General features: G+C 37.9%; 1 protein-coding gene across 1 annotated transcript in view; it reads left to right on the top strand.

The window, feature by feature from the left end:
- MAP7 (microtubule associated protein 7) overlaps nucleotides 1–21,175 on the top strand; it is a 153,399-nt gene extending 132,224 nt beyond the window's left edge. Inside the window, exons 4-9 of the mRNA XM_017863425.1 lie at nucleotides 3,759–3,922; nucleotides 4,744–4,861; nucleotides 9,492–9,602; nucleotides 15,418–15,531; nucleotides 20,639–20,763; nucleotides 21,092–21,175. Of these exons, the coding sequence (XP_017718914.1) occupies nucleotides 3,759–3,922; nucleotides 4,744–4,861; nucleotides 9,492–9,602; nucleotides 15,418–15,531; nucleotides 20,639–20,763; nucleotides 21,092–21,175 (716 nt within the window). The remainder of the gene's footprint in view (nucleotides 1–3,758; nucleotides 3,923–4,743; nucleotides 4,862–9,491; nucleotides 9,603–15,417; nucleotides 15,532–20,638; nucleotides 20,764–21,091) is intronic.
- The last annotated feature ends 3,543 nt before the right edge of the window (nucleotides 21,176–24,718 follow it).

Here is a 24,718-nt window from a genome sequence, read left to right as displayed (position 1 = left end):
TTCATTTCATTTTATAATGTGATCCCATAGGCCAGGGATAAATTGTGACTTCAGAAGAGTAAAGGTTAATAGTAATCACAGTTCAGTTTTTGGACATACTGTTCTTTTACAGAGCTGCCTCTTTATGAAATTAAGTGATTGTTAATGATTTTAATACTGAATGAGTTGTTTTCATCTACTAGGGATGCCACAACAAAATACCATAGACTGGGTAGCTTAAACAACAGAAATTCACTTTTCTCACAGACTCTGTAGGCTGGGCCTCCAAGATCAAGTGAGAAACATAGATTAGAAAAAGAGAAATAGTAAGGTTTGTGGTAGATGCTCACAGATTAGCAGTGAGCTGCTCTGGAAGAGATGACACTTCTGTGGAAGACCTTAGAGTACAGCATTTCTCCAAATGCCATCCATGGGTCACTTGTCTCAACTACCTGTGAGATTTATCCAAAATCAAATGACTGGGCCTCATCCTAGAATTAGCACCTCTAAATATGAGAAGTGGAGCTCTGGAATCTGCGTTTGAACTTGACGTTTGCCCCTTCCTCCCACACAGTTCCAACAGTAATTCTGACATATATTACAATTATGAGTGTGCCTTCTTAAAAAATGGATCTGCTTGGATAAAAAATGATGACAGCTTTCCCAACAGGGCAATAACAGAGGCAAAGATCTGGGAGAAGCATAGTTTGATGGGAGGTGCTAATATTAAGGAGATGGGATCTAATTAGAATGCAGAGACTATTTCGGAGAGCAGTGGGGAGGAAGGCCAAATAAGGATATTAAAGCCAAAATAGGACTGTAGCAATCAGAGGAGTTTAAATTTAGTGAAGAAATAGAGCCACATATTATTAATAAGCCAGAAAGCCTGATGAAAACATTAAAGAAAAATTGATTTGTGACTTAACTCTTATTTTACACATTTATCTTACCAGCTTTTAAATATATTTAGTATTTTATAAACAGCTTTATTTCTTATTTTCTCTTGTTGGCTCCTGGATCTCTTATAGGAGAGGAATATATTATGTTCATAAATGTTCTCAAAGAATTTGAAATTTTCCTCAAAATGGGGTAGAAAACTCAAAGACTATATAGTTTGAAGACTAAAAGTTAAAAAATAGATTTATCATACTGCATATCTCAAGGTACACATCTGATTCTTCTGCCTATGACCATCATATACTGTCGGTGGGTATATAAATTGGTATGACCTCCACAGAGGACAGTATGACAGTATCTATCAAAATTTTAAATGTATGTTCCCTTTGATTCAGCTCTTCTACATGCACATGCTCACACATCTACACAGAGATTTACGACAGCACATTGTTATTGCTCAGGGTCTGAATTCTTAAAATACTGGAAATAACTTAGATAACCTATCACTCAGTAGGTAACTGGTTATATAAAATAAGGTATAGTATATAGACAATAAAATACTGTATAGCCATTAAAAAGATTGTTAGATTCATGTTTCATGTGTTGATATAGAAAAGTCTCTAAGATGTATTTTAAGTTAAAAAAAGCAAGATGCAGGCTAGGTGCGGTGGCTCCTGCCTGTAATCCCAGAACTTTGGGAGGCCGAGGCAGGTGGATCCCCTGAGCTCAGGAGGTCAAGACCAGCCTGAGCAATATGGCAAAACCCCATCTCTACTAAAAATACAAAAAATTAGCTGGGCATAGTGGTCCACACCTGTATTCCCAGCTACCCAGGTGACTGAGATGGGATGATCACCTGAGCCTGGGAGGTCAAGGCTGCAGTGAGCCATGACTGTGCCACTACACTCCAGCCTGGGCAACAGAGTGAGACCCTGCAGAAAAAGCAAGATGCAAAGCAATAAGTGTACTTTGGTACAAGGTGCATGGTGTGCATTATCAAAAAGATAGAGGTGGAATATAACAGGATCTCAGGTTAGAGGAAGACAGTTGTTTTACTGTTTATTTTGTGTTGTTTAAGCTTTGACAAAAGCTATCACTGTCAAAATTTATCCACCTTTTTAAGTGAATTAAAATGCTTAATATCATTAAAAGCCTTCCAGTAAGGTATTCCCATACAGAAAATCCAAAAGGTATTATGTGCACAAGTGTGGGTAGGCAAAGTAAGTGCATCTTAAGAAAGTATCAGAATTATGTTCTCCTTCTGTTAACTTTTAAGGTGTGTTCTCACAGTGGCATTTATTTTTTCAGTCATTCAGTAAATACTTATTGTGTATACTATATGCTTTTTATTGAAGTAAATTTTTAACTTGAGAATTTCCTTAGAACAATGAGCTTTGAAAATTGGTAGGAACCTTGAAGACCAGTGTCCTCATTTTAAGCAAAAGAAAGCTAAAATCCAGATGGACATGTCTGAGATCTCAGCGCCAGTTAGTGGCCTAGCTGCTGGGAGAACCAGTCCCAGTTCACTCCACAAACCACCCTGAATGATACCAGGAGAACAAATTCACCTTGAATTTGTCCTTGTCCTCTTCTTCAACTAAAATAAAGTCAGTTCCGATCACTTTCAGTAGATTTAGTCCTCAAATGACTAACTTTGGAAAGATTTAATGGTATCAGAAATGCATTCTTTAATATTAAACATTTAGAGGAAACTAAAATATTTGAAATTTATGTTTTTTCTTTTATTCATTTTTTTGAGACAGAGTCTCACTCTGTCGTCCAAGGCTGGAGTGCAGTGGCGCAATCTCGGCTTGCTGCAACATCTGCCTCCCAGGTTCAAGTGATTCTCGCACCTCATCCTCCCAAGTGACTGGGACTACAGGCGCATGCCACCACACCCTCCTAATTTTTATGTTTTTAGTAGAGACGAGGTTTCACTATGTTGGTCAGATTAGTTTCGAACTCCTAACCGCCAGCGATCTGCCCCTCTCAACCTCCCAAAGTGCTGGGATTACAGGCATGAGCCACTGTACCTGGCCGGTTTTTTCTTTTAAAAAGTAACATTTTAATTTCTATGCCATGTAGTGTCCTCAAGATTTACACTCTAAATGTTGTTTGAATTTTTTCCTTTTGCCTACAGTATTAATAACTCATAGATATTTTTAGTTATTACCACTGAAGGAAGCAGCATATTGAAATAGCTTTGAGGGGGCATATCTTTTCCTGAAATGAGGAAAGAACCTGTATTATATAAAGAAGAAAAAATGCATCCTATTGTTGAACGATAGTTTTGGATTGTATTTTTCATCCAGCTTTTGATACGGTTAAGTCTTATCTAATAAATTGTGAGCTCCTCAGACACAAGGCCACCTGCTTGTTCAGTCCTTCCCATCCCTGAGCTGACTCAATGTGATAGACCTGTAAGGCACTTCAGACATCTTTTATCAACTATTTTCTCCCAAATCCTTTTAATACTCAGAATCAGTGCCATGTTGGAAAAAATGCAGTCATAGACTGGAGGATATCACATTGTTTTTTAATAAAAAAGAGAGACAGATGGTACTATTTATTTGCAGGATTGAGACTAGAGCGTGTGGTTAATGCCTTATTCTACATACAAACTAGAGGGCTGCTTGCATTCCCAAAGAGTGGAATTCAGTACATCTTCAACCTCATTGTTAACATATTAAATTATGCTAAAATTAACAGTAATACATTTTCTTGGAAATTTGAGGGAAACAAAGGCCATGCTTGGTTAATACAAAACCAAAGAACCCATATTTGTTCATTGTAGACCACTTAATACAGCCCTAACTATTCAAGTTTTCAACCTGCCTATATTTGATTTCCCTCTTTTTTTCTTTTTTTAACCTTCCCCAAAGCTGCAAGAGAAATAGTGTGGTTAGAAAGAGAAGAGCGAGCGAGGCAGCACTACGAGAAGCACCTGGAAGAGCGGAAGAAGAAGTTGGAGGAGCAGAGGCAGAAGGAGGAGCGGAGGAGGGCTGCAGTGGAGGAGAAGCGGAGGCAGAGACTTGAGGAGGACAAAGTGAGCCGCCCCCGGGAAGAATATGAGGGGCTTCTTTAGTTCAGACAGGCAGCAAACTTTCTGTGAAACTTTACAATCAGGTGCAGAGTGCAAAGGAAAATGGTTTCAGAGTGATCAGCTTTACAGATGGCTACAGTTTCTAGGGAGTTCGGGGTATGAGAGGTGGCGACTGGGCTGATGATTAGTATTGCCACAGAAGCTTTAAAAGCCCATTTCTCTGGTCCAAACCTATAACTTATTGAAGTGCAATTCATCTGTACTGGATATTAAGAGCACTCCAAGTAATTGAGTTTCTGTAGTCTTTACCATCTGCAAACATTTACACATAGATTATCTCATTTAACCCTTACTCAATCCTTTAGCGTGCATTATATGTCAGTTTGTACAAAAATAGAAATTTAGACTCAGAGTGGGTAAGTTACACAAGGTCATACAACTCAATAAGTCATGGGGTCAGGGTTACCCATGTTCTCAGATTCTGAACTGTTTTTTAAATATGGTATCATATGTGTTAAGCATCAGTTGAAGCTAATGTGTGTTACCAGGCTTATGTGTGTTCATGAAAGCATCACACCCTAGTAGTAAGGGTTGTTTATTGAATGCCTCTTGTTCACCAAAGGCTTTATGAACTGGGACCTAAAGACTTCAGTGACCCTCCGAGATTGAAACTAGTCTCACCTTAAGGTCTAGAAGTTCAGCTAGAGATCAAGAATAGTAGGGTGGGAATTGAAGTAGTAGTCCTCACTCCATTCTGCCTTAAACTGAAGAAGCTTCAACCAACCAGCTGGAATCTAATCCTCAGCTCTTCTATTCCATTTAAGGAACGCCATGAAGCTGTTGTACGGCGCACAATGGAAAGGAGCCAGAAGCCAAAACAGAAGCATAACCGTTGGTCGTGGGGAGGCTCTCTCCATGGGAGCCCTAGCATCCACAGTGCAGGTAAACAGTGACCACTTTCAAAATTAGTCTCTATCTTCCTGAAAGTAACAGTGTGTTTCCTTCTTCCTTCTAAATCTATGTTTGCTAAACAAAAATCCTGCTGAAATAATTAAACAACAATTAAATGAATCTTTCACTATTTGAGGATAAGAGGGTGATGGAGATAAGAAGTAAGGGTCTCTTTCCCTTAACATGGGCTAATTTTCTCATGTTACAAAATTCCTTAAAGGAAGAAATCTATACAGTGTTTCTAAGTAAACATGCTAGCTTCAACACTACATTATTTTAGTCCTCCATTTGCATTAGGGTTTCAGGATTAAGGAATAAGTTAACTAGTTTTATCTTTTTCTCTGGAAGGATTGTAGTTATAGTGACTGACCAGAATCAATACTATGAGCTTACGTATTCTGACCCTAAAGTATATGCAACACTAATGCTCTGTAAGAAAATGTATAGGTTTATTGAGCTAGAAATTGTAAATGGCTAAGCTATTTCCTCCTTTCTGAATGGACATAAAATCATATTGAAATTTGGATTTACTGAAAGGCTTTCTTTTTGTACTGTAAATTCAATACCCCTGGAATTTTGCATAGTGTGTCGGTTTTTTTTTTTTTTTTTTTTTTTTTCCATTTGTGTGAATCTGATAATCTTTTTTTTTTATTTATTTACTTTGAAAAATCATTGTTTTACATTCTGTCCCCAGGTGGTTTTGTTGAATCATCATTCTTCTCTCTCGATTTAGCAGGCCTGGACCACCACTTCATAACTTTTGGTGGTACTAGAAAAGCTGGTACAGACATCCCTGTGATTGCCAATTGCCTGACCTGTAGCTAGCACCTCGGACCTAGGGCTGATGCATCAATAGCTGAAGCATCACCACCTTAGTCATCACGCATGCTTAATACCCTAGCGCATAGACGTAGATCTGGGATTGGCACAGTGTTTCTTAAGTGTGATAATATGACTCAGGTGACTTAAAGGTGTTGCAATAAAGTAATTACATGTGGAACGTTTGCTTTCCATTTAAACATTCATTTTGGTTTTCTATTTATATTTTTTATTTCTTTTTTCAATATCAGTATTAAACCTTTAAAAAATGTTTTTTAGCTAAAAAAATTACCTGGGATCAAAGTACATCCGGTTTAGCTTTTTTCTTCCCTCAATCATTACTGCTGTTGCCAATTTTAGTTTTAAGCTAAATAACTGTGGACCTCTTTTTGTTTGCTTATTCTCTTCTCTTTCATTGTTAACATTCTATAGATCTTTTATAACTGCTTTATTAAAAAAAAAAATCTAGGATCAGGTGCAGTACCTCGTGCCTGTAATCTAGTGCTTTGGGAGGCCGAAGCAGGAGGATCCCTTGAGGCCAGGAGTTCAAGACCAGCCTGGGCAACATAGTGAAACCCCATCTCTACAAAAAATTCTTGTAAAAATTTAGACAGGCATGGTGGCATGTACCTGTAATCCCACCTACTTAGGAGGCTGAGGCAGGAGGATCACTTGAGGCCAGGAATTTGAGGATACAGTGAGCTAAGAGTATCCCATTGCACTCCAGACTAGGAGACAGAGTGAGAACCTGACTCAAAAATGTAATTTAAAAAATTAAAAATTTGTTTAAGTCTAAAGAATATCACCACAACTTACTTTCTTATGACAGTGAACCGAATATGAAAGCACTTCTGTTTTCTTGGTTCTTCCTAACCCATCAGTAGTTGATGGGACACATATTAAATCTGTTATGCAGATCATTTACATATGAGATTTTGTTGATGGGATAGTTTTTTATATACCTTTCATACAGTAAAGCTGGCAGGGTATATATTTTATAATCATATTTTGTTTTACTTGACTTCCTGCTTTACATGTATATGGCAGATATATACTGTTAGATCATCAGACATTTTTGAGAGGATGTTAAGCTGCTTAGCTTAATTTTTTGCCTCCACACTCAAAGTTTAATATATGTCGTTTATTTCTGCCACTCAGAACAAGAGAAACCAGTGTTGCATTTGCAAGCTGTTGGGTAAAATTCATTTTAATACGGGTTGTGAATTATAATAAATTGTTCCTATACTGGAATAGAGAAGTTTGCCTGAAAATAAATGGGATTTGCCAAGTTCTCAAAGACCAGAAAATGATCTGCTATGATCTTGAGAACAGCAACCAGGTCTTACTCATTTTGAATACCCTTTACTTCACAACAATACCTGATGTATTATGGGTACTCTATCATGATTTCCTGACCAACAAACACATCATAGAAACTGTCTACATTAAAATTCCTGTCTTGGCCAGCTGCTGGCCATCGACTAGCACTGGACTGTAAAACTTGATACGATCAGCTGGGTGCAGTGGCTCACACCTGTAATCCCAGCACTTTGGGAGGCTGAGGCGCGCAGATTACCTGAGGTCGGGAGTTCGAGACCAGCCTGGTCAACATGGTGAAACTGTATCTCTACTAAAAATACAAAAATTAGCCGGGCATGGTGGCACACGCCTGTAATCCCAACTACTCAAGAGGCTGAGGCAGGAGAATTGCTTGAGCCTGGGAGACAGTGGTTGCAGTGAGCCAAGATTATGCCACTGCACTCCAGCCTGGCCGACAGAGTGAGACTCTGTCTCAAAAACAAAACAAAACTTATTCTGGTACATTCAAAACTTATTCTTTTGTGCGTTCGTGTTGTTCGGTGAGAAAAAGAAATTAATAAAAACTGTCTTATATATTAAGTAATGAACAAATTCATGGTGTGCCTCCATAAATTTAACAATTTATGGCAGATTTAGATGCTTTACTACTCAATAGTACTTTTTAGGATGGGAGGATCCACTGTAGCTCATTTTTTCCACTTACTCTGAAGCAGAATTAAATGTTTTTAATAACCTGTTGAGAATCTGCCTGAGGATAGGCCTGCATGTGGACACCATTTTCCCCCAACTAAAGCTTAACATATAAAGCAATAACAGAAAATGTACTGCTATAAAATCACCTGGAAATGACTTTCATATTCCTCTTCCTACCCGGTACCTCACATGTCATCACTAGGATGTTCCTTTTGATGTTTGACCCTAACTCCTTTATGTTTGGATTGCCCTAAGAGTCCATCAGCTAAGTGTAAATGTGAGGCACAGAAGTGTTTTTTTTTTAATAAAATTGTTTCAACCATTAAAATGAATCCCAACTGAAGATAGAAATGTCTGATGTTAATCAAAGACTTGCTTATTACCAGTGCACTATAAATAGTAGTCAAAACTGCATGGAGAAAAGTTGCAGCAATTTTTTTTTACTGCCAAAGTTAGACCAATGGGTACTGAGTTTTGGAAGCGTCTCCCACAAGGAATATTTTGTTTTAGTTTTAGAAGCAGGTAACAACAGAAAATAAAATAAAATACAGCAAAACCCCTTTCTCTTTGGCTACTATAGATCAGAACATCCACCTGCCTCCTGGATAAGTAAGGAATAAGACTTTTTAGGCTTTCATTACATGCAGTGTTATTTGAGGAACACGATTTATCCTAATGAGCATGATTATAACCTGGGTCCACTATGCCAACAGCATGCTGCTAATTCTTGCTTTTTATATGCTTATTTCCCTTCTGATTTGAACTTAAGAATTCTAAAATTATGCTGGGCACAATGACTCATGCCTGTAATCCCAACACTTTGGGAAGTCAAGGTGGAAGGATCTCTTGAGCCCAGGAATTTGAGACCAGCCTGGGCAACATAATGAGACCCCATCTCTACAAAAAAACTAAAAAATTAACTGGGCATAGTGATGCCTGCCTAGAGTCTTAGCTACTTGGAGGCTGAGGTGGGAGGATCACTTGAGCCCAGGAGATCGAGGCTGCAGTGAGCTATGATCGTGCCAGCCTGGCCAACAGAGCAATACCCTGTCTCCCCGCCAAAAAAAAAAAAAAAAAAGAAATTTTAAAATGACTTGACTACAGGATAAACAATACTACTGTTCATGAATGTGTGTACTAATTCTACATTTGTAGCCACACTAACTCATAGCCACAGAGATGTGGTTCTTAGTAGACTTTTAATAAAGAAACGTTTCTTAAAAATCCTTTCCACACTTAGAATGTTTCTTTTCTTTTCTTTTAAACAACAACAACCCTTCTTCTATAATGAACTTTAATGCCCTGGGTAAAATGGCTCTGTGAGCAAAGTTACCAGCAATTACACAGAACCTGGTGTTCTTTTTATCCCCGAGTTTGCGTTCTGTGTTACCAGCATATTACCACTCCATTGTTCCTTCTTTTGGAGATTTCAAAGGCATTTGCTTTTATGGTCCTCTTTTGCTTCATAGTGTGCCTCCACTATTTTAGAAGCCCTTCACTGGCCTTCCTTTTGTCTTCATCCGCTTGTATCCTTGACCACTTGTATCCTTGAATTTCCATGGCTGACAAGCTGGTGAAATAAATATTTATTTTATCCTTTAAGAGAAATGAATTTTATTTCTAATCCTTTAAGTTACCTTTAAAATGTCCACTTAGAAACTGTGTTATTATGACAGATCTAGAAATAGAGTGGAAAGCATCCAATCCTGGTTTTTCCTTCCATCAGTGAACTAGGAAATTGCAATCCTGCATGTTGGCTGTCAATTAGCATTATCTCCGTTTGTTTTAGATCCAGACAGGCGGTCAGTTTCCACCATGAATCTTTCGAAACATGTTGATCCCGTCATTAGCAAGCGGCTCTCCTCCTCATCTGCAACTTTACTAAATTCTCCAGATAGAGGTACAGTCCAAAGGAAAACAAAAAAGTGTCTGTTATTTACTTAATGCTTTTTTTCTGGATGTTTACAGATAAAAATAAACATCTGAAGTTGCTTTCCCTACGTTTCTTAAATAGGAAGAAAAAAACTTCAGAGTAAAAAAGCAATAAACGGCTGAGCAGCATTTTCCTTGCGACAAGAACATTGCTCATTTTAGAACTTGGCTGAGTGATTGCATTTAGCAGTGACGAAAGCGGTGCTTCTCTCAACTTTTTAGTAAATGAGTTTACAGCTCCAGAAATCACCCACTTATCCAGCAAAATGCAAACAATCTTTGTTATGAACATTTCTTTTACTTCAATCATACTGTCTTTGGCTTTTCATCTGTACTTTGGGAATTCCAGGCTCTGACTTTCTTTAAAAACTTTTTAAATGATTCACGTGGGTAGCTTTTATTTTGCTAGTTTACTTCTCATTTAACCAGATGATTTCTTGCTGCATTTCTTAATGTGTGCCGTTGGTGTTCTGGTGCCCATTCATTGACTCCTGAGGGGCCTGGCCTAATTTCACGAAATCGCCGTAATTACAGCCTCCTGAAGCATTTAATAGTCATAGTCCTTTATTAACATCTTGTTTGAATTTTGAGTTTTATTCATCCTATGGATTTACAGTACATGAATGTTGAGTTACTTATAAAGCGAAAGTTTTGTTTTACATATATCATAGAATAAAAAAACAAGCTTTTAAGATAAGCTGCTTGTTTTTACATAACTAAGATGATTTTAAATAAAACCAAAGAATTGTGCAATATGAAGCCCATACTCTTTAACAGTAAACAATTGTGGTTACTTTGAGTACTTTATTAAGAAACTGATTGGGAAAGTTTCAGTGTTTATAATCTTTAAAAAATGTAATGTGTGCATGTTCTGTATGTGTGTATGTATATTTATATATTTTGTATTGTATAAAAGTTATGGTGGTGTCATTGTAATGTACAATATTCTGTGACTGTTGGCGTTATTTTATAACTAATCTCTTAAAATAGTAAATGTTTGAACAGCTTTCCTTTCTTGTCTTTTAACCAAAACCATTTCTTTTTGTTTTTTTAACCTAATTTGCCTAAACCATCAATATTAGACTTGTAGTCAAATTAGGGGCCTTTCATAAATGTTATGAATTTAAATTTCTTTCATAAATATCCTTTATTTTCAAACCTATTCCCTAAATATAAGACAAAATACAGCATGTGAATGTTATTCTTACAGTTGTCTATTTATCTTTTCTTTGCAGTTGGTCACTTAGCACTTTACTTTCATACTTTTGTGAATCTGGATCTGAGACAAACTATAATTCGTATTTTATACTTCTTTAAAACTTTATTATCTTTTACAATCCCATAGCTGAAATTAGGGTAAGGATGGGAGTAGGGAGCTGGACAACAAACTTGGCAATATCCTGTCCATGCTGTGGAATGACATTGAATTGTCTGTATCAATTAGAAAGATGTGTTCTAGACTCTCTGTACGATAGACCTTCTTAAGGCAGTAGAATCTTGGAACTGAGAAAGATCTACTGGATAGATCACCTACTCTAGTTGGGATGATAGAGTCCCTAAGAGGTTGTGAGCCTATCTTTAATGTCCTACAGGCTAATTGTTGCAGAGGGGCAACTCCTCACCCATGTGACTGCCACACTGCATCCTCAGTTCTCACCTTCATGGGTGTCCTTTCTTAAATTGACTCTGACTCCATGCATTCTCTGTGTGTATGTGTGTGTAAGGTTAGAAGTGGTAAGGAGTAGAGAATTAGGACATAGGACATGAGGGTTAAGGGAAGTTCAATAACCAGTTCATAGGTGGGGCCAGAAAACTGCCCTGTGAATCATGGTAGAGGCCCAGAAAATAGAATACTAAGCAGAAATAATAGGACAAGAAGGAGAACATTAGATTTGAGAGTTCTGCTTCTCTGCCTCCTTAACAAAGAACTGTCATTCAGTTCCTGGTCTAACAGGCCAGGTCAGCCTGAAGGGGCTCCCATGTATTGTCTAGGAAGGAATTTTTTTCTTTTTAACTTAAGCCCTCAGTAGACCCCTGAAAGGCTTAGGCCTTTTATTTTAGTGAGAATTTTAAACCTTCTTCTGAACTTAAATTTATCTCATTTAGAAATTTAAGGCCAGGTGCAGTGGCTCACACCTGTAATTCCAGCACTTTGGGAGGCCAATGCGGGTGAATCACTTGAGCCCAGGAGTTTGAGACCAGGCCGGGCACCATGGCAAAACCCCGTCTCTACTAAAAATACAAAAATTAGCCAAGCGTGATGGTGTGTACCTGTAGTCCCAGGTACTCAGGGGGCTGAGGCAGGGGGATCACCTAAGCCTTGGGAGGTCAAGACTATGGTGAGCTGTGAGTGTACCACTGTACTCCAGCCTAGGCAATAGAGTGAGATCCTGTCTCAAAAAGAAAATAATTAAAAATAAATAAAAGAAATTTAAGTAATTCCATTAGTTCTTTCCTGCTATTTTTAAAAGTTGGTTATGCTTTATTATCTCATTAGAAAGCATTCTTACAAGATTGTCAAATTAGAGGACCTTATAGACAAATATGTCAAACAGGTGTATACATCATTATTAGATTGTTTGAGCTTTCTCAGTCCTAAGGCATAGGCCTTAAAGCTGAGATTAAATTGAGGCTCTGATACCATCAGGGCTCATGTTCTGCTGGAATGTATCCAAACAGCTCTACTAGTTATTAGAAATACTGAAATATTTCCATATCACTTTCCCAAGATGTGCTTCCCCAGGTCCTCCAAAGCCAAGGGAAGCCAGTCATTAGTGTAGTGTCTGTGCCTTGTCAGTTTTTAAATATTTTAATTATTACATCTGAATATAGTATTACATGGACTGATACGATTACTTGGGTTAAAGGAAACCTCTGATTATGAAAGGTTTCTGTAATTGCTGGAACAGAACGTTGCCAGTGGAAATTTTTACATTAAAAGTATATATTATTATCTTTAAGCTAACTTGAATCAAATCTGCTTAACCAACTTTTTTCAAGAAAGAACATTAGGAAGTTGGAAAAGAGTAAGAATGAAATTGCCTGTCTTTGCTTAAAATCCATCAATACATTTTTTTTTTTTTTCCCAGAATCTTCATCATAGGATTCAGAGGTAGACCTCGAGCTAAATTCTGCTCACAGGCTTGTTCTGTTTTACCTGAGCAGTGCTGTTTGTTCTTGTTTTAATTAGAATTAATTGCCAACACTTAAAATATAGAATACTTCATATAACATTTCAGTTTTCTACTTCTAATGAAAAAATCAGGACCTGGCAACATGTGTCTAATTTCTTCTTGGCACCTATTACCAGAAATGGAATAGTGATGCCACGCTTATGGGAGGAAGTGGTAAGGCAGGTATCCATAAAGTTTGTTTAGCCCCAATCATTTATTTATGTTAACTTGCATGGCCCCCAGAGGCCTTTTAGTTTGCCTCTCTTCATCTGGGTGGTCTATAATGGAAACTGTCAATATCTCAATTTTAAGTGCTTAAATAGGATCAATGCCATAGAGTTGTTCCATGAGAGTTAATCTCTCCCCCTTCAGTTTGGTACTCTTAAAATCAGGCCCCTCTAGGTGGAAAAAACAAAAAAACAAACCAAACAACAACAACAACAATACACCAATTCTCCTTTATTAACCTTTACTAAAAAGTTATCTTATGGACACTCTATCTTCATCTTGGTCAAGGCATAGTTATGAATGTGGTGGAAGTGGAAATGTGTTTCTCCTAGCAATATGTTTAGTTCAGAGTATCAGGAGATATAAAACAAATCTCTCTGGATTTGCTTTACACACAGGTTAAAATGGGTTTTAATCATTTGAGATTAAATTTTGGTCGATGCCTTCAGACTCATGGAAATAAAGTAAATGAACTTCTTAATGGAGAAAGGAGACTTACCTTTTCCATGACAACCCATCTCTTCAGTTGTAAGCCACAGTCATCGTACAGTTTTTCTAAGAAAAGGAAGAGTTTAACTTTCTTCCCTTTCTCATCTCTTGAAAATAGTTCTGTTGAAGATTTTCAGTTAATCCTAATCACCTTTTCCCCATTGATTTTACCCTGTAAATGTATTCTAATTTTAGATTGTATTCTATTCTGTCGTTTTATTCACACACTAATACATAGCTTATGATAGTACTTAGCCCATGGTGCTTTCTAATTGTAACTATTGCAGTAGTTTTTATAACATCTTTTTAATTAATGTCTTAATGTCAGATAATATTTAATTTAACCATGAAAACTCTTCTAATAAGCAAACTGTAACAAACAGTTCACTAATTCTTAAATTCACCAGAGCCTGATCAAAATAGCTACTCTTTTAAATTAGTCACATAGTTAAGGTACTTATTGGAAGTCGATACTTCATTCCAAATAGAAGCAACTATTTTTAAGACAATGTTTAGCAGTATATGGCTTTTATTAACTAAAACTAATTTCCTAGCATTTAAATGCTATTCACTTAAAATATGATATATATACGATAGTTATATAGAACACTGCCCCAGAGGCAAAGGAGACTTGCACCTGCTGTTTGTGGAGTGGAACAGAAGCAGCCTTTTCAGGTGTAGACAGTTTTAAAGACTTTTAATCCAGACATAGTGGCATGCACCTGTAAACCCAGCTATTGGGAGGCTGAGGAAGAAGAATCGCTTGAGCCCAGGAGTTCAAAATCAGCCTGAGCAACATGGCAAGACCCTTGTCTTAAAACAAACAAACAATAAATAAAATTTTAAAATAACAACAACAAAAAAAAACTTTTAAGAGTGACAGGAATGTGTTCTAAAATAAAGATATGTAATCACTTCCGTGATATTTGTAGAATTTTGCCAGCTTTACTGATATTTTTGGAAAATAGCTTCTATCTTTTCATGAGCTAACCATAGCTCATGAAGCTAACCATATAAGCAAAGTAATTAATTTATAATTGGCATCCATTTCCTAACTATGACCTTGCAAAGCTGCAATGTAATTTGGGACCGTACATCATTGCGTTATGTTAAATTTGTTTTCTAGACTTCTTAGGCATCCACTAGCAATCTCTAGGATTATATTTATATTGGATTTTGGCTTTCTGTTTAATTTTATCTTGCTTCAGCCTTAGCCTTGTCCTTGGCCAAATTTTTTATATTATTGCCAAAGAGGGACCTGAAAGAACCTGGCTTGCCAAATGAAAAGCTCAAAAGGATTCCCATACAGAACTTTGCATGAGTCTTCTTTCATTTTATTATATCTAATTCCCACATACATACCCCCGTGGCCAAAGTAGCAATTCATGGAGATCTAGCATAATTTATTGAGGCCCCTTTCTGTCTTTTATTTGACTCGTCTTTCATTAACCTGCCAGTGCCTCTATTGGGGTTTATTATTCAAGGTACTTAGGAAACCTTCTGGCTAAGGTGTGTGCCGTAGTCTACTGTCCATCCCAATGCCCATCAGATAGTACCACTCTGGAGTTATAGACACACACCCAAATAATAGCTGAAATGATATTTTTGTTTTATTGCCAGTTGAGTAGTAAAAGAGTGTGGTTAGCAAAATTGGCATCTGTAAAACTAATTTACAACCTGCTACAAGCTTAACATCTTGAAGAAAAGCAACCTGGTGGAATAACTGCTCCCTCTGGACAGGGGTCCTGTTGCCCTGACTCTTGGCCTGCCGTCCTCCCTGCAGAGCCTGGTCCTGTGAAGGCCCAGCCTATGGAAGCGATAGGTACGATGTATTATGCCCTCTTGACTCTGAAAAGAATGCTTCTAACATCTTGCTTATGTGGTGACGTTTAGCTCGCCGTCTGCAGCTCAGCCCATGGGAGAGCAGCGTTGTTAACAGACTCCTGACGCCCACACATTCGTTCCTGGCCAGAAGTAAAAGCACAGCTGCCTTGTCTGGAGAAGCAGGTAAAATTGTCCAGGTGGAACTTTCCCCATGAAGTCAAGTCCTCCCTTTGAAGCATATTCGTCTAATCACATCTCACTTTTTCCTAAAGTGCGCTTCTCTCTTCCCCCGGTGGAAATGTCTGTCGGTGTTGGTTTCATACCCCTGGCATTGTTTCCTCTGGGCATCTGCCTTAGCATCTTATCTGGACACCAGACGCCAGGCAGGCTGACGAAGCCCCTCCCTGGGCTCCGATGGCTTCAGAGGCTTCTGTCTGTGCATAACATTACCCGAAGAAAGTATTCCTTCCCTGCCTTTCCTTCTGCCTCTGTCTCTGAGCAGATGATCCAAGGTAGAAATAATTTAACATTCAATACTAATATACGGACTTGGGAATAAAATCAAAGTGCAAGTCTGTTATTTCAGCATAGCGTTTCATAATGTGGCTGTGGCATAGCTACTTCTTCTCCCTGTACCAGTCTTTTATATGTAATCTAGGAATCGTACCCTTCCAGAACTCTCAGAGTTGTGGAGTAGGCTAATTGTAATATCCTTATTTGTTACATTCTTTGAAATTATATGAAACATGCTTAGTACCAGTTATGATGATTGGTTATAACTCCTACTTTTTTGAAATGCAAAAACATACCTGAATTAGCCAGTTAATTTAATGAGAAGTTAGTGTGGAGCCTACATCTAGTTGGTAAGAAAGGTACATGTTAGGCATTGGGTAACAGATGTCTCCTGGTGAGTTGATTTAGGTTTTCCCAAATATCTTCAATGACAATTGGTGTATTTATATAAACAGTCTACTAGCTCTCATCGTTGGCACTTTAAAGTGCTTTGTCCTTGCAAGCCTCTCCATGTTCATTAGCCTGCTTTTAAGTAATAATTGCTGGTGGTTTTATGGTGTCTTTCATCTGCAGTGCCCAATGAGTGAATGAATCTCAGTCTAAATCTCATAGTACCCGGGGAGACAGTCACGAAGGCGAGCGTGGGCATTTCCACCACCTTCTTATGGAAACCAAGTGCAGCGACAATAAGTGACTTACACCAAAGCCACTTAGAAAATGGGTAGACAGGATCATAAATGTTCTTACCCCTCCATCCTCAATGCCCTGAGTGATGCTTTATGTGCAGCTGTGCAGTCAGCTAGCTGAACCACAGTGTTGTGTGTTCTCCGTAAAGTCACACTCCTGTAAGAGCCATCACATTGCATCTGAGGTTTTCCTGGAGGAGAAAGTACAGCTTATTTCAATATTTTTTCTATGCCTATGAATTTCACACTTTTCTACAAGTCATGAGTTTTTCTTTAGCTAATTGAAAAGCTTTTAAACCGCTTTTCAGGCCCGGCGCAGTGGCTCACGCCTGTAATCCCAGCACTTTGGGAGGCCGAGGCGAGCAGATCACAAGGTCAGGAGATCGAGACCATCCTGGCTAACACAGTGAAACCCTGTCTCTACTAAAAGTACAAAACAGTAGCTGGGCGTAGTGGCGGGCACCTGTAGTCCCAGCTACTCGGGAGGCTGAGGCAGGAGAATGGTGTGAACCCAGGAAGCAGAGCTTGCAGTAAGCCAAGATCGCGTCACTGCACTCCAGCCTGGGCAACAGAGCGAGACTCCGTCTCAAAACAAACAAACAAACAAAAACGCTTTTCAGTCCTATTTTCTAGCATTTAGCTGATTTATGACTGTCATGCTTCTGAATCTCCCCTTGTATGTGTTTCCTGCCTCACAGCTGGGAAATCATCTGTACTACTTTTGTCATCACTAACTCTTATCACTTCTTTCACTCTCCATCTAATCTTTTCCAATACCGTTTCCTCATTTTCCAGCCATTCTACTTGCCCATCTTCTCCCTTTCTTTGTTGTTATGCTCAATGAAGGTACTTTTTTATCTGCAAACCGGCTCTTTATTTTGACACATTTCCATTCCCCTTTTCACAAGTTGATATGTTTCTGTAATTTGTTTCAATGTGAAAGTGCGTAGCCTTTACTTGAGCTGCCTGTTTTGTCAATACATTGCCTGCTTCATTGTCACCAATTTCATCGATACAGCTTATGTTTAATGAACCAGAATTCCCGGGGTTTTCTTAAATTTTCATTTGGAAGTATATATGCAAACATCTCTTCCAATTATCTTGTCAAAACCACATTTTCCATCATTTTTATTTTTCATCTATTATCCTTGATTATTCTTTCATGTTTTCCCATTTTAGTGTTATTCCTTGACCTCATCATATTCCTAATTGCTACTGGCAAGAAGGTAACCTATAATATGTCCTGTGCTGGGTTACATCAGCAGATTAAACAGCTACTCTTAGCCCTGGGATGTACAGTGATTATAAACTCCCTGCACAGACAATAGAGTAGTTGAGAGCTGGAACTCCCAGTCTCACACCTCTCATTTGCAGCCACTGCTTTGGGTTGACTTTTCTATACCTTTTTTCCCCAGGACATTCAAAATACAAGTGATTATTAGAGCTCAGGATTAAATAATGTATGTACAATGCTTGGACTAGTACCTGCACATAGTAGGCCCTCAGTAAATGTTAGTATCATATTATGATATTATGCCGTTTTTCTTTCTGCTATGCTACATTTCAACCACTTGACCTGCATTATCTTTTCTCTACACCCATTATTTCATATAGAAAATCCTGGATGAGTTAAATTAATGCATACTTATGACCAAGAGTAGGATGAAATACATATACTGTGGGAGACTTTCTCAAAGACATTTTCATGAGACAGTGTTCACGTTTAATTAACTACTTGGGATATGAAGTGTACTCTGGGAAAAAGTAACTATATATTGTTCTTACTATTTCTTCAGAAGGGCAGATTATTCAAATAATTGATTTGAAGATTTCAGGTTTTTCAGTACTTGCTATTCAGTGCAGCAATGAATTCCATGAAATCCAATACCCTTACAAGAAATTTATGTTTATTTTAGCCAAAAGATGTTCTTTGGACTAAATTTGAGGATGTTTTTCTATGGACTATACTAGCTAGGTTTAAGGATATTTTCAACCCATATTTAGTATCACGTCAACACTAAAATAAAGAATAAACCAGAGGCCTGGTGATATTGGCTTACATCCATGATAGCCTCAGGAAATGCTCCATACATACTTCATGAAATTGTTATTTTCCACTTGAGGGAAAAGAAATCATATTTCCGTACTTTATTCCCTTTTCAGTGTCAGACCCATGGCCTCCAAGCAGAGCTGTTTTCTAGGGTTTCTTGATCCTTGAGCAAGGCAAATGGCCTCTGGCTCTGCCCTGGGCAGCAGTGCGTGCCTCCCCCACCCCGATTATTAATTCCCAGAAGTGCCTTGTGCCAGGATGTTATTCCTTAAATGCATTTGATTGACTTGGAAGAATTTTGCATTAGTGAACTCTTTCTTGTCTAGAAAATGCAAACGCCTTGTTGTGGCACTTGAGAAAAGATTATTTTCAAAGAGTTTTTCCTGTGATCACAGGCAAAATGACAAAGAGATTCCCTTCCTTCACAATACAAATCCTTCCTTCTCCATTAAGATTGGAAGTAAAGCTTTATATCAGTTTCCAATTAAGACATACATATATTATTTTAAGGAAAACTGAAGAAATGAAAAAGTGTTTTTGTTTGTCCTGAAGAACAGAATTCTGTTTTCAAATGATGGGAAAAGAGAGTGCAGTTTCCAATCTATTCACTGTCAAGGCTGCAGTGAGCCAAGATGAGATCGTGCCACTGCATCCCAGCCTGGGCAACAGAGTGAGATCCTATCTCAAAACAGAACAAAACCATGCAGTGATAGCCAGAAAATACTGCCAGGCATTTAATGAAAGAGCACATTAATAAAGATGCAATCTGATTGACTTTCTGTCTGTAAATTAAACCCAAATAGCAAATCTTTTTTCAACTCTATAATCCTGAAGTTAAGATCACCCCAAATTTGTCTTGTGAACTTTTGAGTTTTTAATTTATTAATCCTCTTACATTCAGCTGGCATAGTGGTTTCTTTAAAGGGTTGCTACAAAGCCTACAGTTAAGAAGTCCTTTTATAACCATGTCCAAACACATAGTATTCTCTATAATTGTGTTTGTCTTATTTTTGCTAGGAAATAAAATTTCTGAATGAGATCTGAAAATGGACCTTAGAACCTGAATACTCACACTTTTGATACCTTTGCAGTGTTATATGAATTTCCTTAAACCCACTGTTGTTCACAATAACTTGATTCATAACAGTGTTCCTTGGAAGGTAAATGGTCAGAAGCTATGTGGTTTTTCATAAAATATTCCATCTTGAGTAAAACTGTAAAGGTTCTTCATGGTTCAACCTTACATTTGGCGGATCTAACATATTTCTGTTCTATTCAACATTTTAAATAGATATAGCTAATCTCCCCGTATGTTCTAATGCTGCTTCCTATGAACCATCAAATGCCTTGGCTTTTGGGAAAACCCAGAAGCATGCATTTGGTTTGCCTATAAATAAATAAGACATGTACAGAATATTTTCCTGGAAAAGTATTACTTATCCTTGTGACGAGTCTTAACACCTGGTAAGACTTGTTCACTTAACATTTTTTTAAGTTTGGTGTCTGTTTTCCCCTGCTGGCTGTTGAACTTGAATCCTGAAACGGTTGTAGTATATCTTGCTTGCCTGCTTGCACGCTTCCTCTCTTTCCACCTTTTGTTCCATCTTAAAGCTAATTTAGGAAAAGTCTGGTTATAAACTACTCTTTACATAAAAATTATCTTTTATCACTAATGTAGTGTTTTTTTCCAGAACCATCAGCTAATAGGAATATAAGACCATTGCTCTCCATAATTACTGGATTACTTCTACATCTTTCACTAGTATTTAAAGAGCCAAAGAGCTAACAATATATTCTAGATTTTTTACGTGGACATGCCTTCCTTTTGGACTCATCATAAATTCATAGGACTGTAAGGACAGTTGAGTATGATGGTTCTGGGCACCTTTAGGTAATAACATCTTCTTCCTACTTTTCTCTCTATCTCTGCTTTGCTCCTTTTCCTGAACCTGCTTTTGGCTTTCTTCAACTGCTCCTCTGGCACTCTTTTGTGTAAAACCAATCACCTGCACCCTAGTTATCCCCATTTGTCCTCGTTCAGCATCTTGCAGCCCCATCATCATACCCTACAAAGCTGCACACTCTAGAAATTCGATGGATCGACCAAAACTCTTTGTAACACCACCTGAGGGCTCTTCTCGCAGGAGGACCATTCATGGCATAGCGGTGAGTAGCTGTTGGGAGCAGCTGGGCAAGTCTGGGAGCCAGTGCTGTTCCTGTGCAGACTGGACACAACCCTGAGGCATGGTGTGGGCCTAAGAGGGGGAGACCGCGACATCCACCATCCCATCTCTCCCATTGATCATGAATCTGGCTGGCTGGGCAGCAGTGTCCCCTTACTTCCTCTTCACTTGGGGATTTTGCTCTCCCTAAACATTTGAATTTGAAGACAAAAGCTGTTCTTTGTTCAAGCATATATGAGTGGATGCCCTACCCTGCTGGAGCATCCATACACATAAGTGCAATGCCAGAATACTTTCATTTTTGAAAGTAGGAAAACCAAATGGCCTTTGAAGGGGAAGTGGGCTTGGACCGCTGCCTTGGCATTTTATTCCAACCATATCCAGAAGCTGGCTGAACTCTAAATGTGATTCACTCAAAAGCAAGATAAAGAATTTTTATCCTGCTTGACTAATCCCTGTCAAGGCCCTGTCAAGGGATCTTAAAATATAGTCAAAGTATTTTGAAAACATTAGTCATTTGCTAAATCACTAATTCTTAAAAGGCTGTTAGGCTGTGCTATAAACTCAGATTTTGTAAGTGAAAAATATAATTTGTACTTGTTATTACGGGCTGAGGTAATGTTAATTTTCACCATGCTATAAATGCAATGAGGTAATTTGTATGTCTCCAGGAATCTTTCTTCTTCTTTGTTTTAAATCCTGTGTTTATTTGGTATCAGTTGAAAGATACAAACCTTATTCTGTGGTCTTTAGACATTGTACTTTAGTCTTAAAGCACTCACCAGTCCACTAGAAGATCTCATTGCCTCTCTCCTAGGTAACAGTATGACCCTTTTAATGAAAGGCTGAAACAATTTCTTAAAATCGTAACTTCCCAGAGCAATTCAGATTTATAAACCTGATGGACACTTAAAAGGATTTTGCTTAAAGGATAATTCAGGGTTGTGAGAGCTTAATGGCTTTGCCTACACCCTGTTTTTCTTTCAAGCTCCATCAGCCTTTCTGGAATCTGTGTTTGATTCATGATTGAGTCAGGCCTCCAACCCTCTAAGCCACAGGTGAAACAATCTTTGATGTCTGGGAAGTTTTAGTTTATTAGTGTTTCAGAGATCCTCCTTAACTGCAGACAAAGAGCCACAGGTAAACAGAACAGCTCGGCCCCAAAGTTGGGTACTCACTGGGCAGGGGAAAAGAGCATTCACCATGGAAAAAATATCTTGTTCTGGGTAAAAACAAAAATTAACACTCCTTGAGAGAAGGTTGAGGGCCACCTGTGGCTGACAGGTTAAATGAAAGATTTGTCATCACATGATCCAGAGCCTTGGTTTGTTTTGTTTTTATTACCTTCCTCTTTCTCTATTTAATCAAGTAGCTGTCTTTTTACCTCTTTACAACCAAGTATTTAGGCAAATACTACCAGAAAATGACTCAGAGTCATTTATATCCTGGAGCTGCACTGTGGAATTCAGTAGTGACTGGCCACAGTGAGCACTTGGAAAGTGGCTAGTGAAACTGACAAGTTGAATTTTAAGTTTTTAAAAAATGTTTAGTTGTGGTTAAAAAAAAATATATATATATATATATGACATAAAATTTACCATTTTAACCATTCTAAAGTTCAGCAGTGTTAAGTATATTCATATTGAAGTGCTACCAACGTCCAGAACTTTTAAGTCCTGAAAACTCAAACTGTATACCCATTAAACAACTCCCTGTTTCTCCCTCCCCTCAGCCCCTGGCAGTCACTGTTTTAATTTCTGTTTCTGTGAATTTAGCTACTTTAGAGACCACATAAAAGTGAAATCATGCACTGTTTGAATTTTTGTGCCTGGCTTATTTCACTTAGCATAATGTCCTCAAGGTTCATCCTTGTTATAACATATGTCAGAATTTCCTTCCTTTTTAGGGCTGAATAATATTCTATTATATTTGTATACCACATTCTGTTTATTATTTCATGTATTGGTGAACATCTAGGTTGCTTTCACCTCATGGCTATTGTGAATAACACTGCTGTGAACATGGGAATACAGATATCTCTAGAGATCCTTCTTTCAATTTCACTTGATATATAGAGATTGCCGGATCATATAGTAATCCTATTTTCAATTTTTTGAGAAGCCTCTATGCCATTTTCCACAGCAGCTGTATCATTTTACATTTCTACTAACAGCGCACAAAGATTTCTGTATCTCCACATTCTCGCCAACAGTCGTGATCTTGTTTTTTGATAACAGCCATCTTAAGGAATGTGAGGTGATGTCTTGTAGTTTTGGTTTGCATTTATTTAATGATCAGTGATGATGAACGTATTTGCGTATGCTTGTTGGCTTTTCATATGGCATCGTTAGAAAAATGGCTATTCAAGTTCTTTGCCTACTTTTTAATGGGGTTATTTTGTTATTGTTGAATTGTAGAGTTATTTGTATATTCTGGTAGTAACCCCTTATTAAATATATGACTTGCAAATACTTCCTCCTATTCCATAGGTTGCCTTTTTACTCTATTGATTGTTTCCTTTGATATGCAGAAGTGTTTAAGTTTGATATCGTCCCGTTTGTTTATTGTTACTTCATTGCCTGTGCTTTTGGTGTCATATCCAGGAAATCAGTACCAAATACAGTGTCATGAAGCTTTTCACTTATGTTTTCTTCTAGAGGTTTTATAGTTTTAAGTCTTGCATTTAAGTCTTTACTCCATTTTGAGTTAACTTTTGTATATTTTATAAGGTAGGAATCCAACTTCATTCTTTTGCATTTGGATATCCAGTTTTCCCTGCATCATTGTCCTTGTTTCATTGAGTGGTGTTAGCATTTGACCGTATACACAAGGGTTTGTTTCTGGGCTCTGGATTCTATTCCATTGGTCTATGTGTCGTTTTGTTTTGTTTTGTTTTGTTTTGTTTTGTTTTGTTTTGTTTTGTTTGAGACAGTCTCACTCTGTCACCCATGCTGGAGTGCAGTGGTGCAATCTCAGCTCACTGCAACCTCCGCCTCCAAGGCCCAAGTGATTCTCATGCCCCAGCCCTCTGAGTAGCTGGGACTACAGGCATGCACTACCACGCCCATCTAATTTGTGTATTTTTAGTAGAGACAGGGTTTCGCCATGTAGGCCAGGCTGGTCTTGAACTCCTGACCTCAAGCGATCCACCCACCTCGACCTCCCCAAATGCTGGGATTACAGACGTGAGCCGTAGTGCCCAGTCCCATATATCTATACCTATCTTGATACCATTACCACAGTACTGATCACTGTAGCTTTTTACCAATTGAGTATCTCTAATTCAAAAAAACAAAATACAGAATGCTCCAAAATGTGAAACTTTTTGAGTACCAACATGGCACTCAAAGGAGATGCTCATTGGAGCATCTCAGATTTCCAGTTTTATGAATTAAGGCTGCTAAAGCGGTAAGTGTTAATGCAAGTATTCCAAAATCTGAAATCTGACACACTGTAATCCCAATCATTTTGGATAAGGGATACTCAACCTGTAATATGTTGTGAAATCAGGAAATGTAAGAACTCCAACTTTGTTCTTTTTCAAGATTATTTTGGTTCTTCAGGGTCCTTTGAAATTTTCTGTGAATTTTGGGTCAAATTTTTATGTTTCTGCAAAATAAAAATTATATTGGGATTTCAATAGGGAATGCATGGAATCTGTGGATCGCTTTTGGTAGTAGTGACATCCTAACAGTATTAAGTCTTCTAATCCCTGCACACAGGACTTCCTTCCATTTATTTGTGTTGTCTTTAATTTCTTTCAGCACTATCTTCTAGTTTTCAGTATGCAGGTCTTTAGCTTCCTTTGTTAAGTTCATTCCTAAGTGCTTTATTCCTTTGGATGTTATAGGAAATAGAGTTGTTTTTCAAATTTCCTTTTCTGTTTTACTTAATTTGAATTAATTTAGATTTAAATTCAAATAGGCAAATGTGGTTAG

Source organism: Rhinopithecus bieti, unplaced genomic scaffold (genome assembly GCF_001698545.2).
Source record: "Rhinopithecus bieti isolate Rb0 unplaced genomic scaffold, ASM169854v2 scaffold_65275, whole genome shotgun sequence".
NCBI lineage: Eukaryota > Metazoa > Chordata > Mammalia > Primates > Cercopithecidae > Rhinopithecus > Rhinopithecus bieti.
This window is presented reverse-complemented; position numbering and strand designations above follow the sequence as displayed.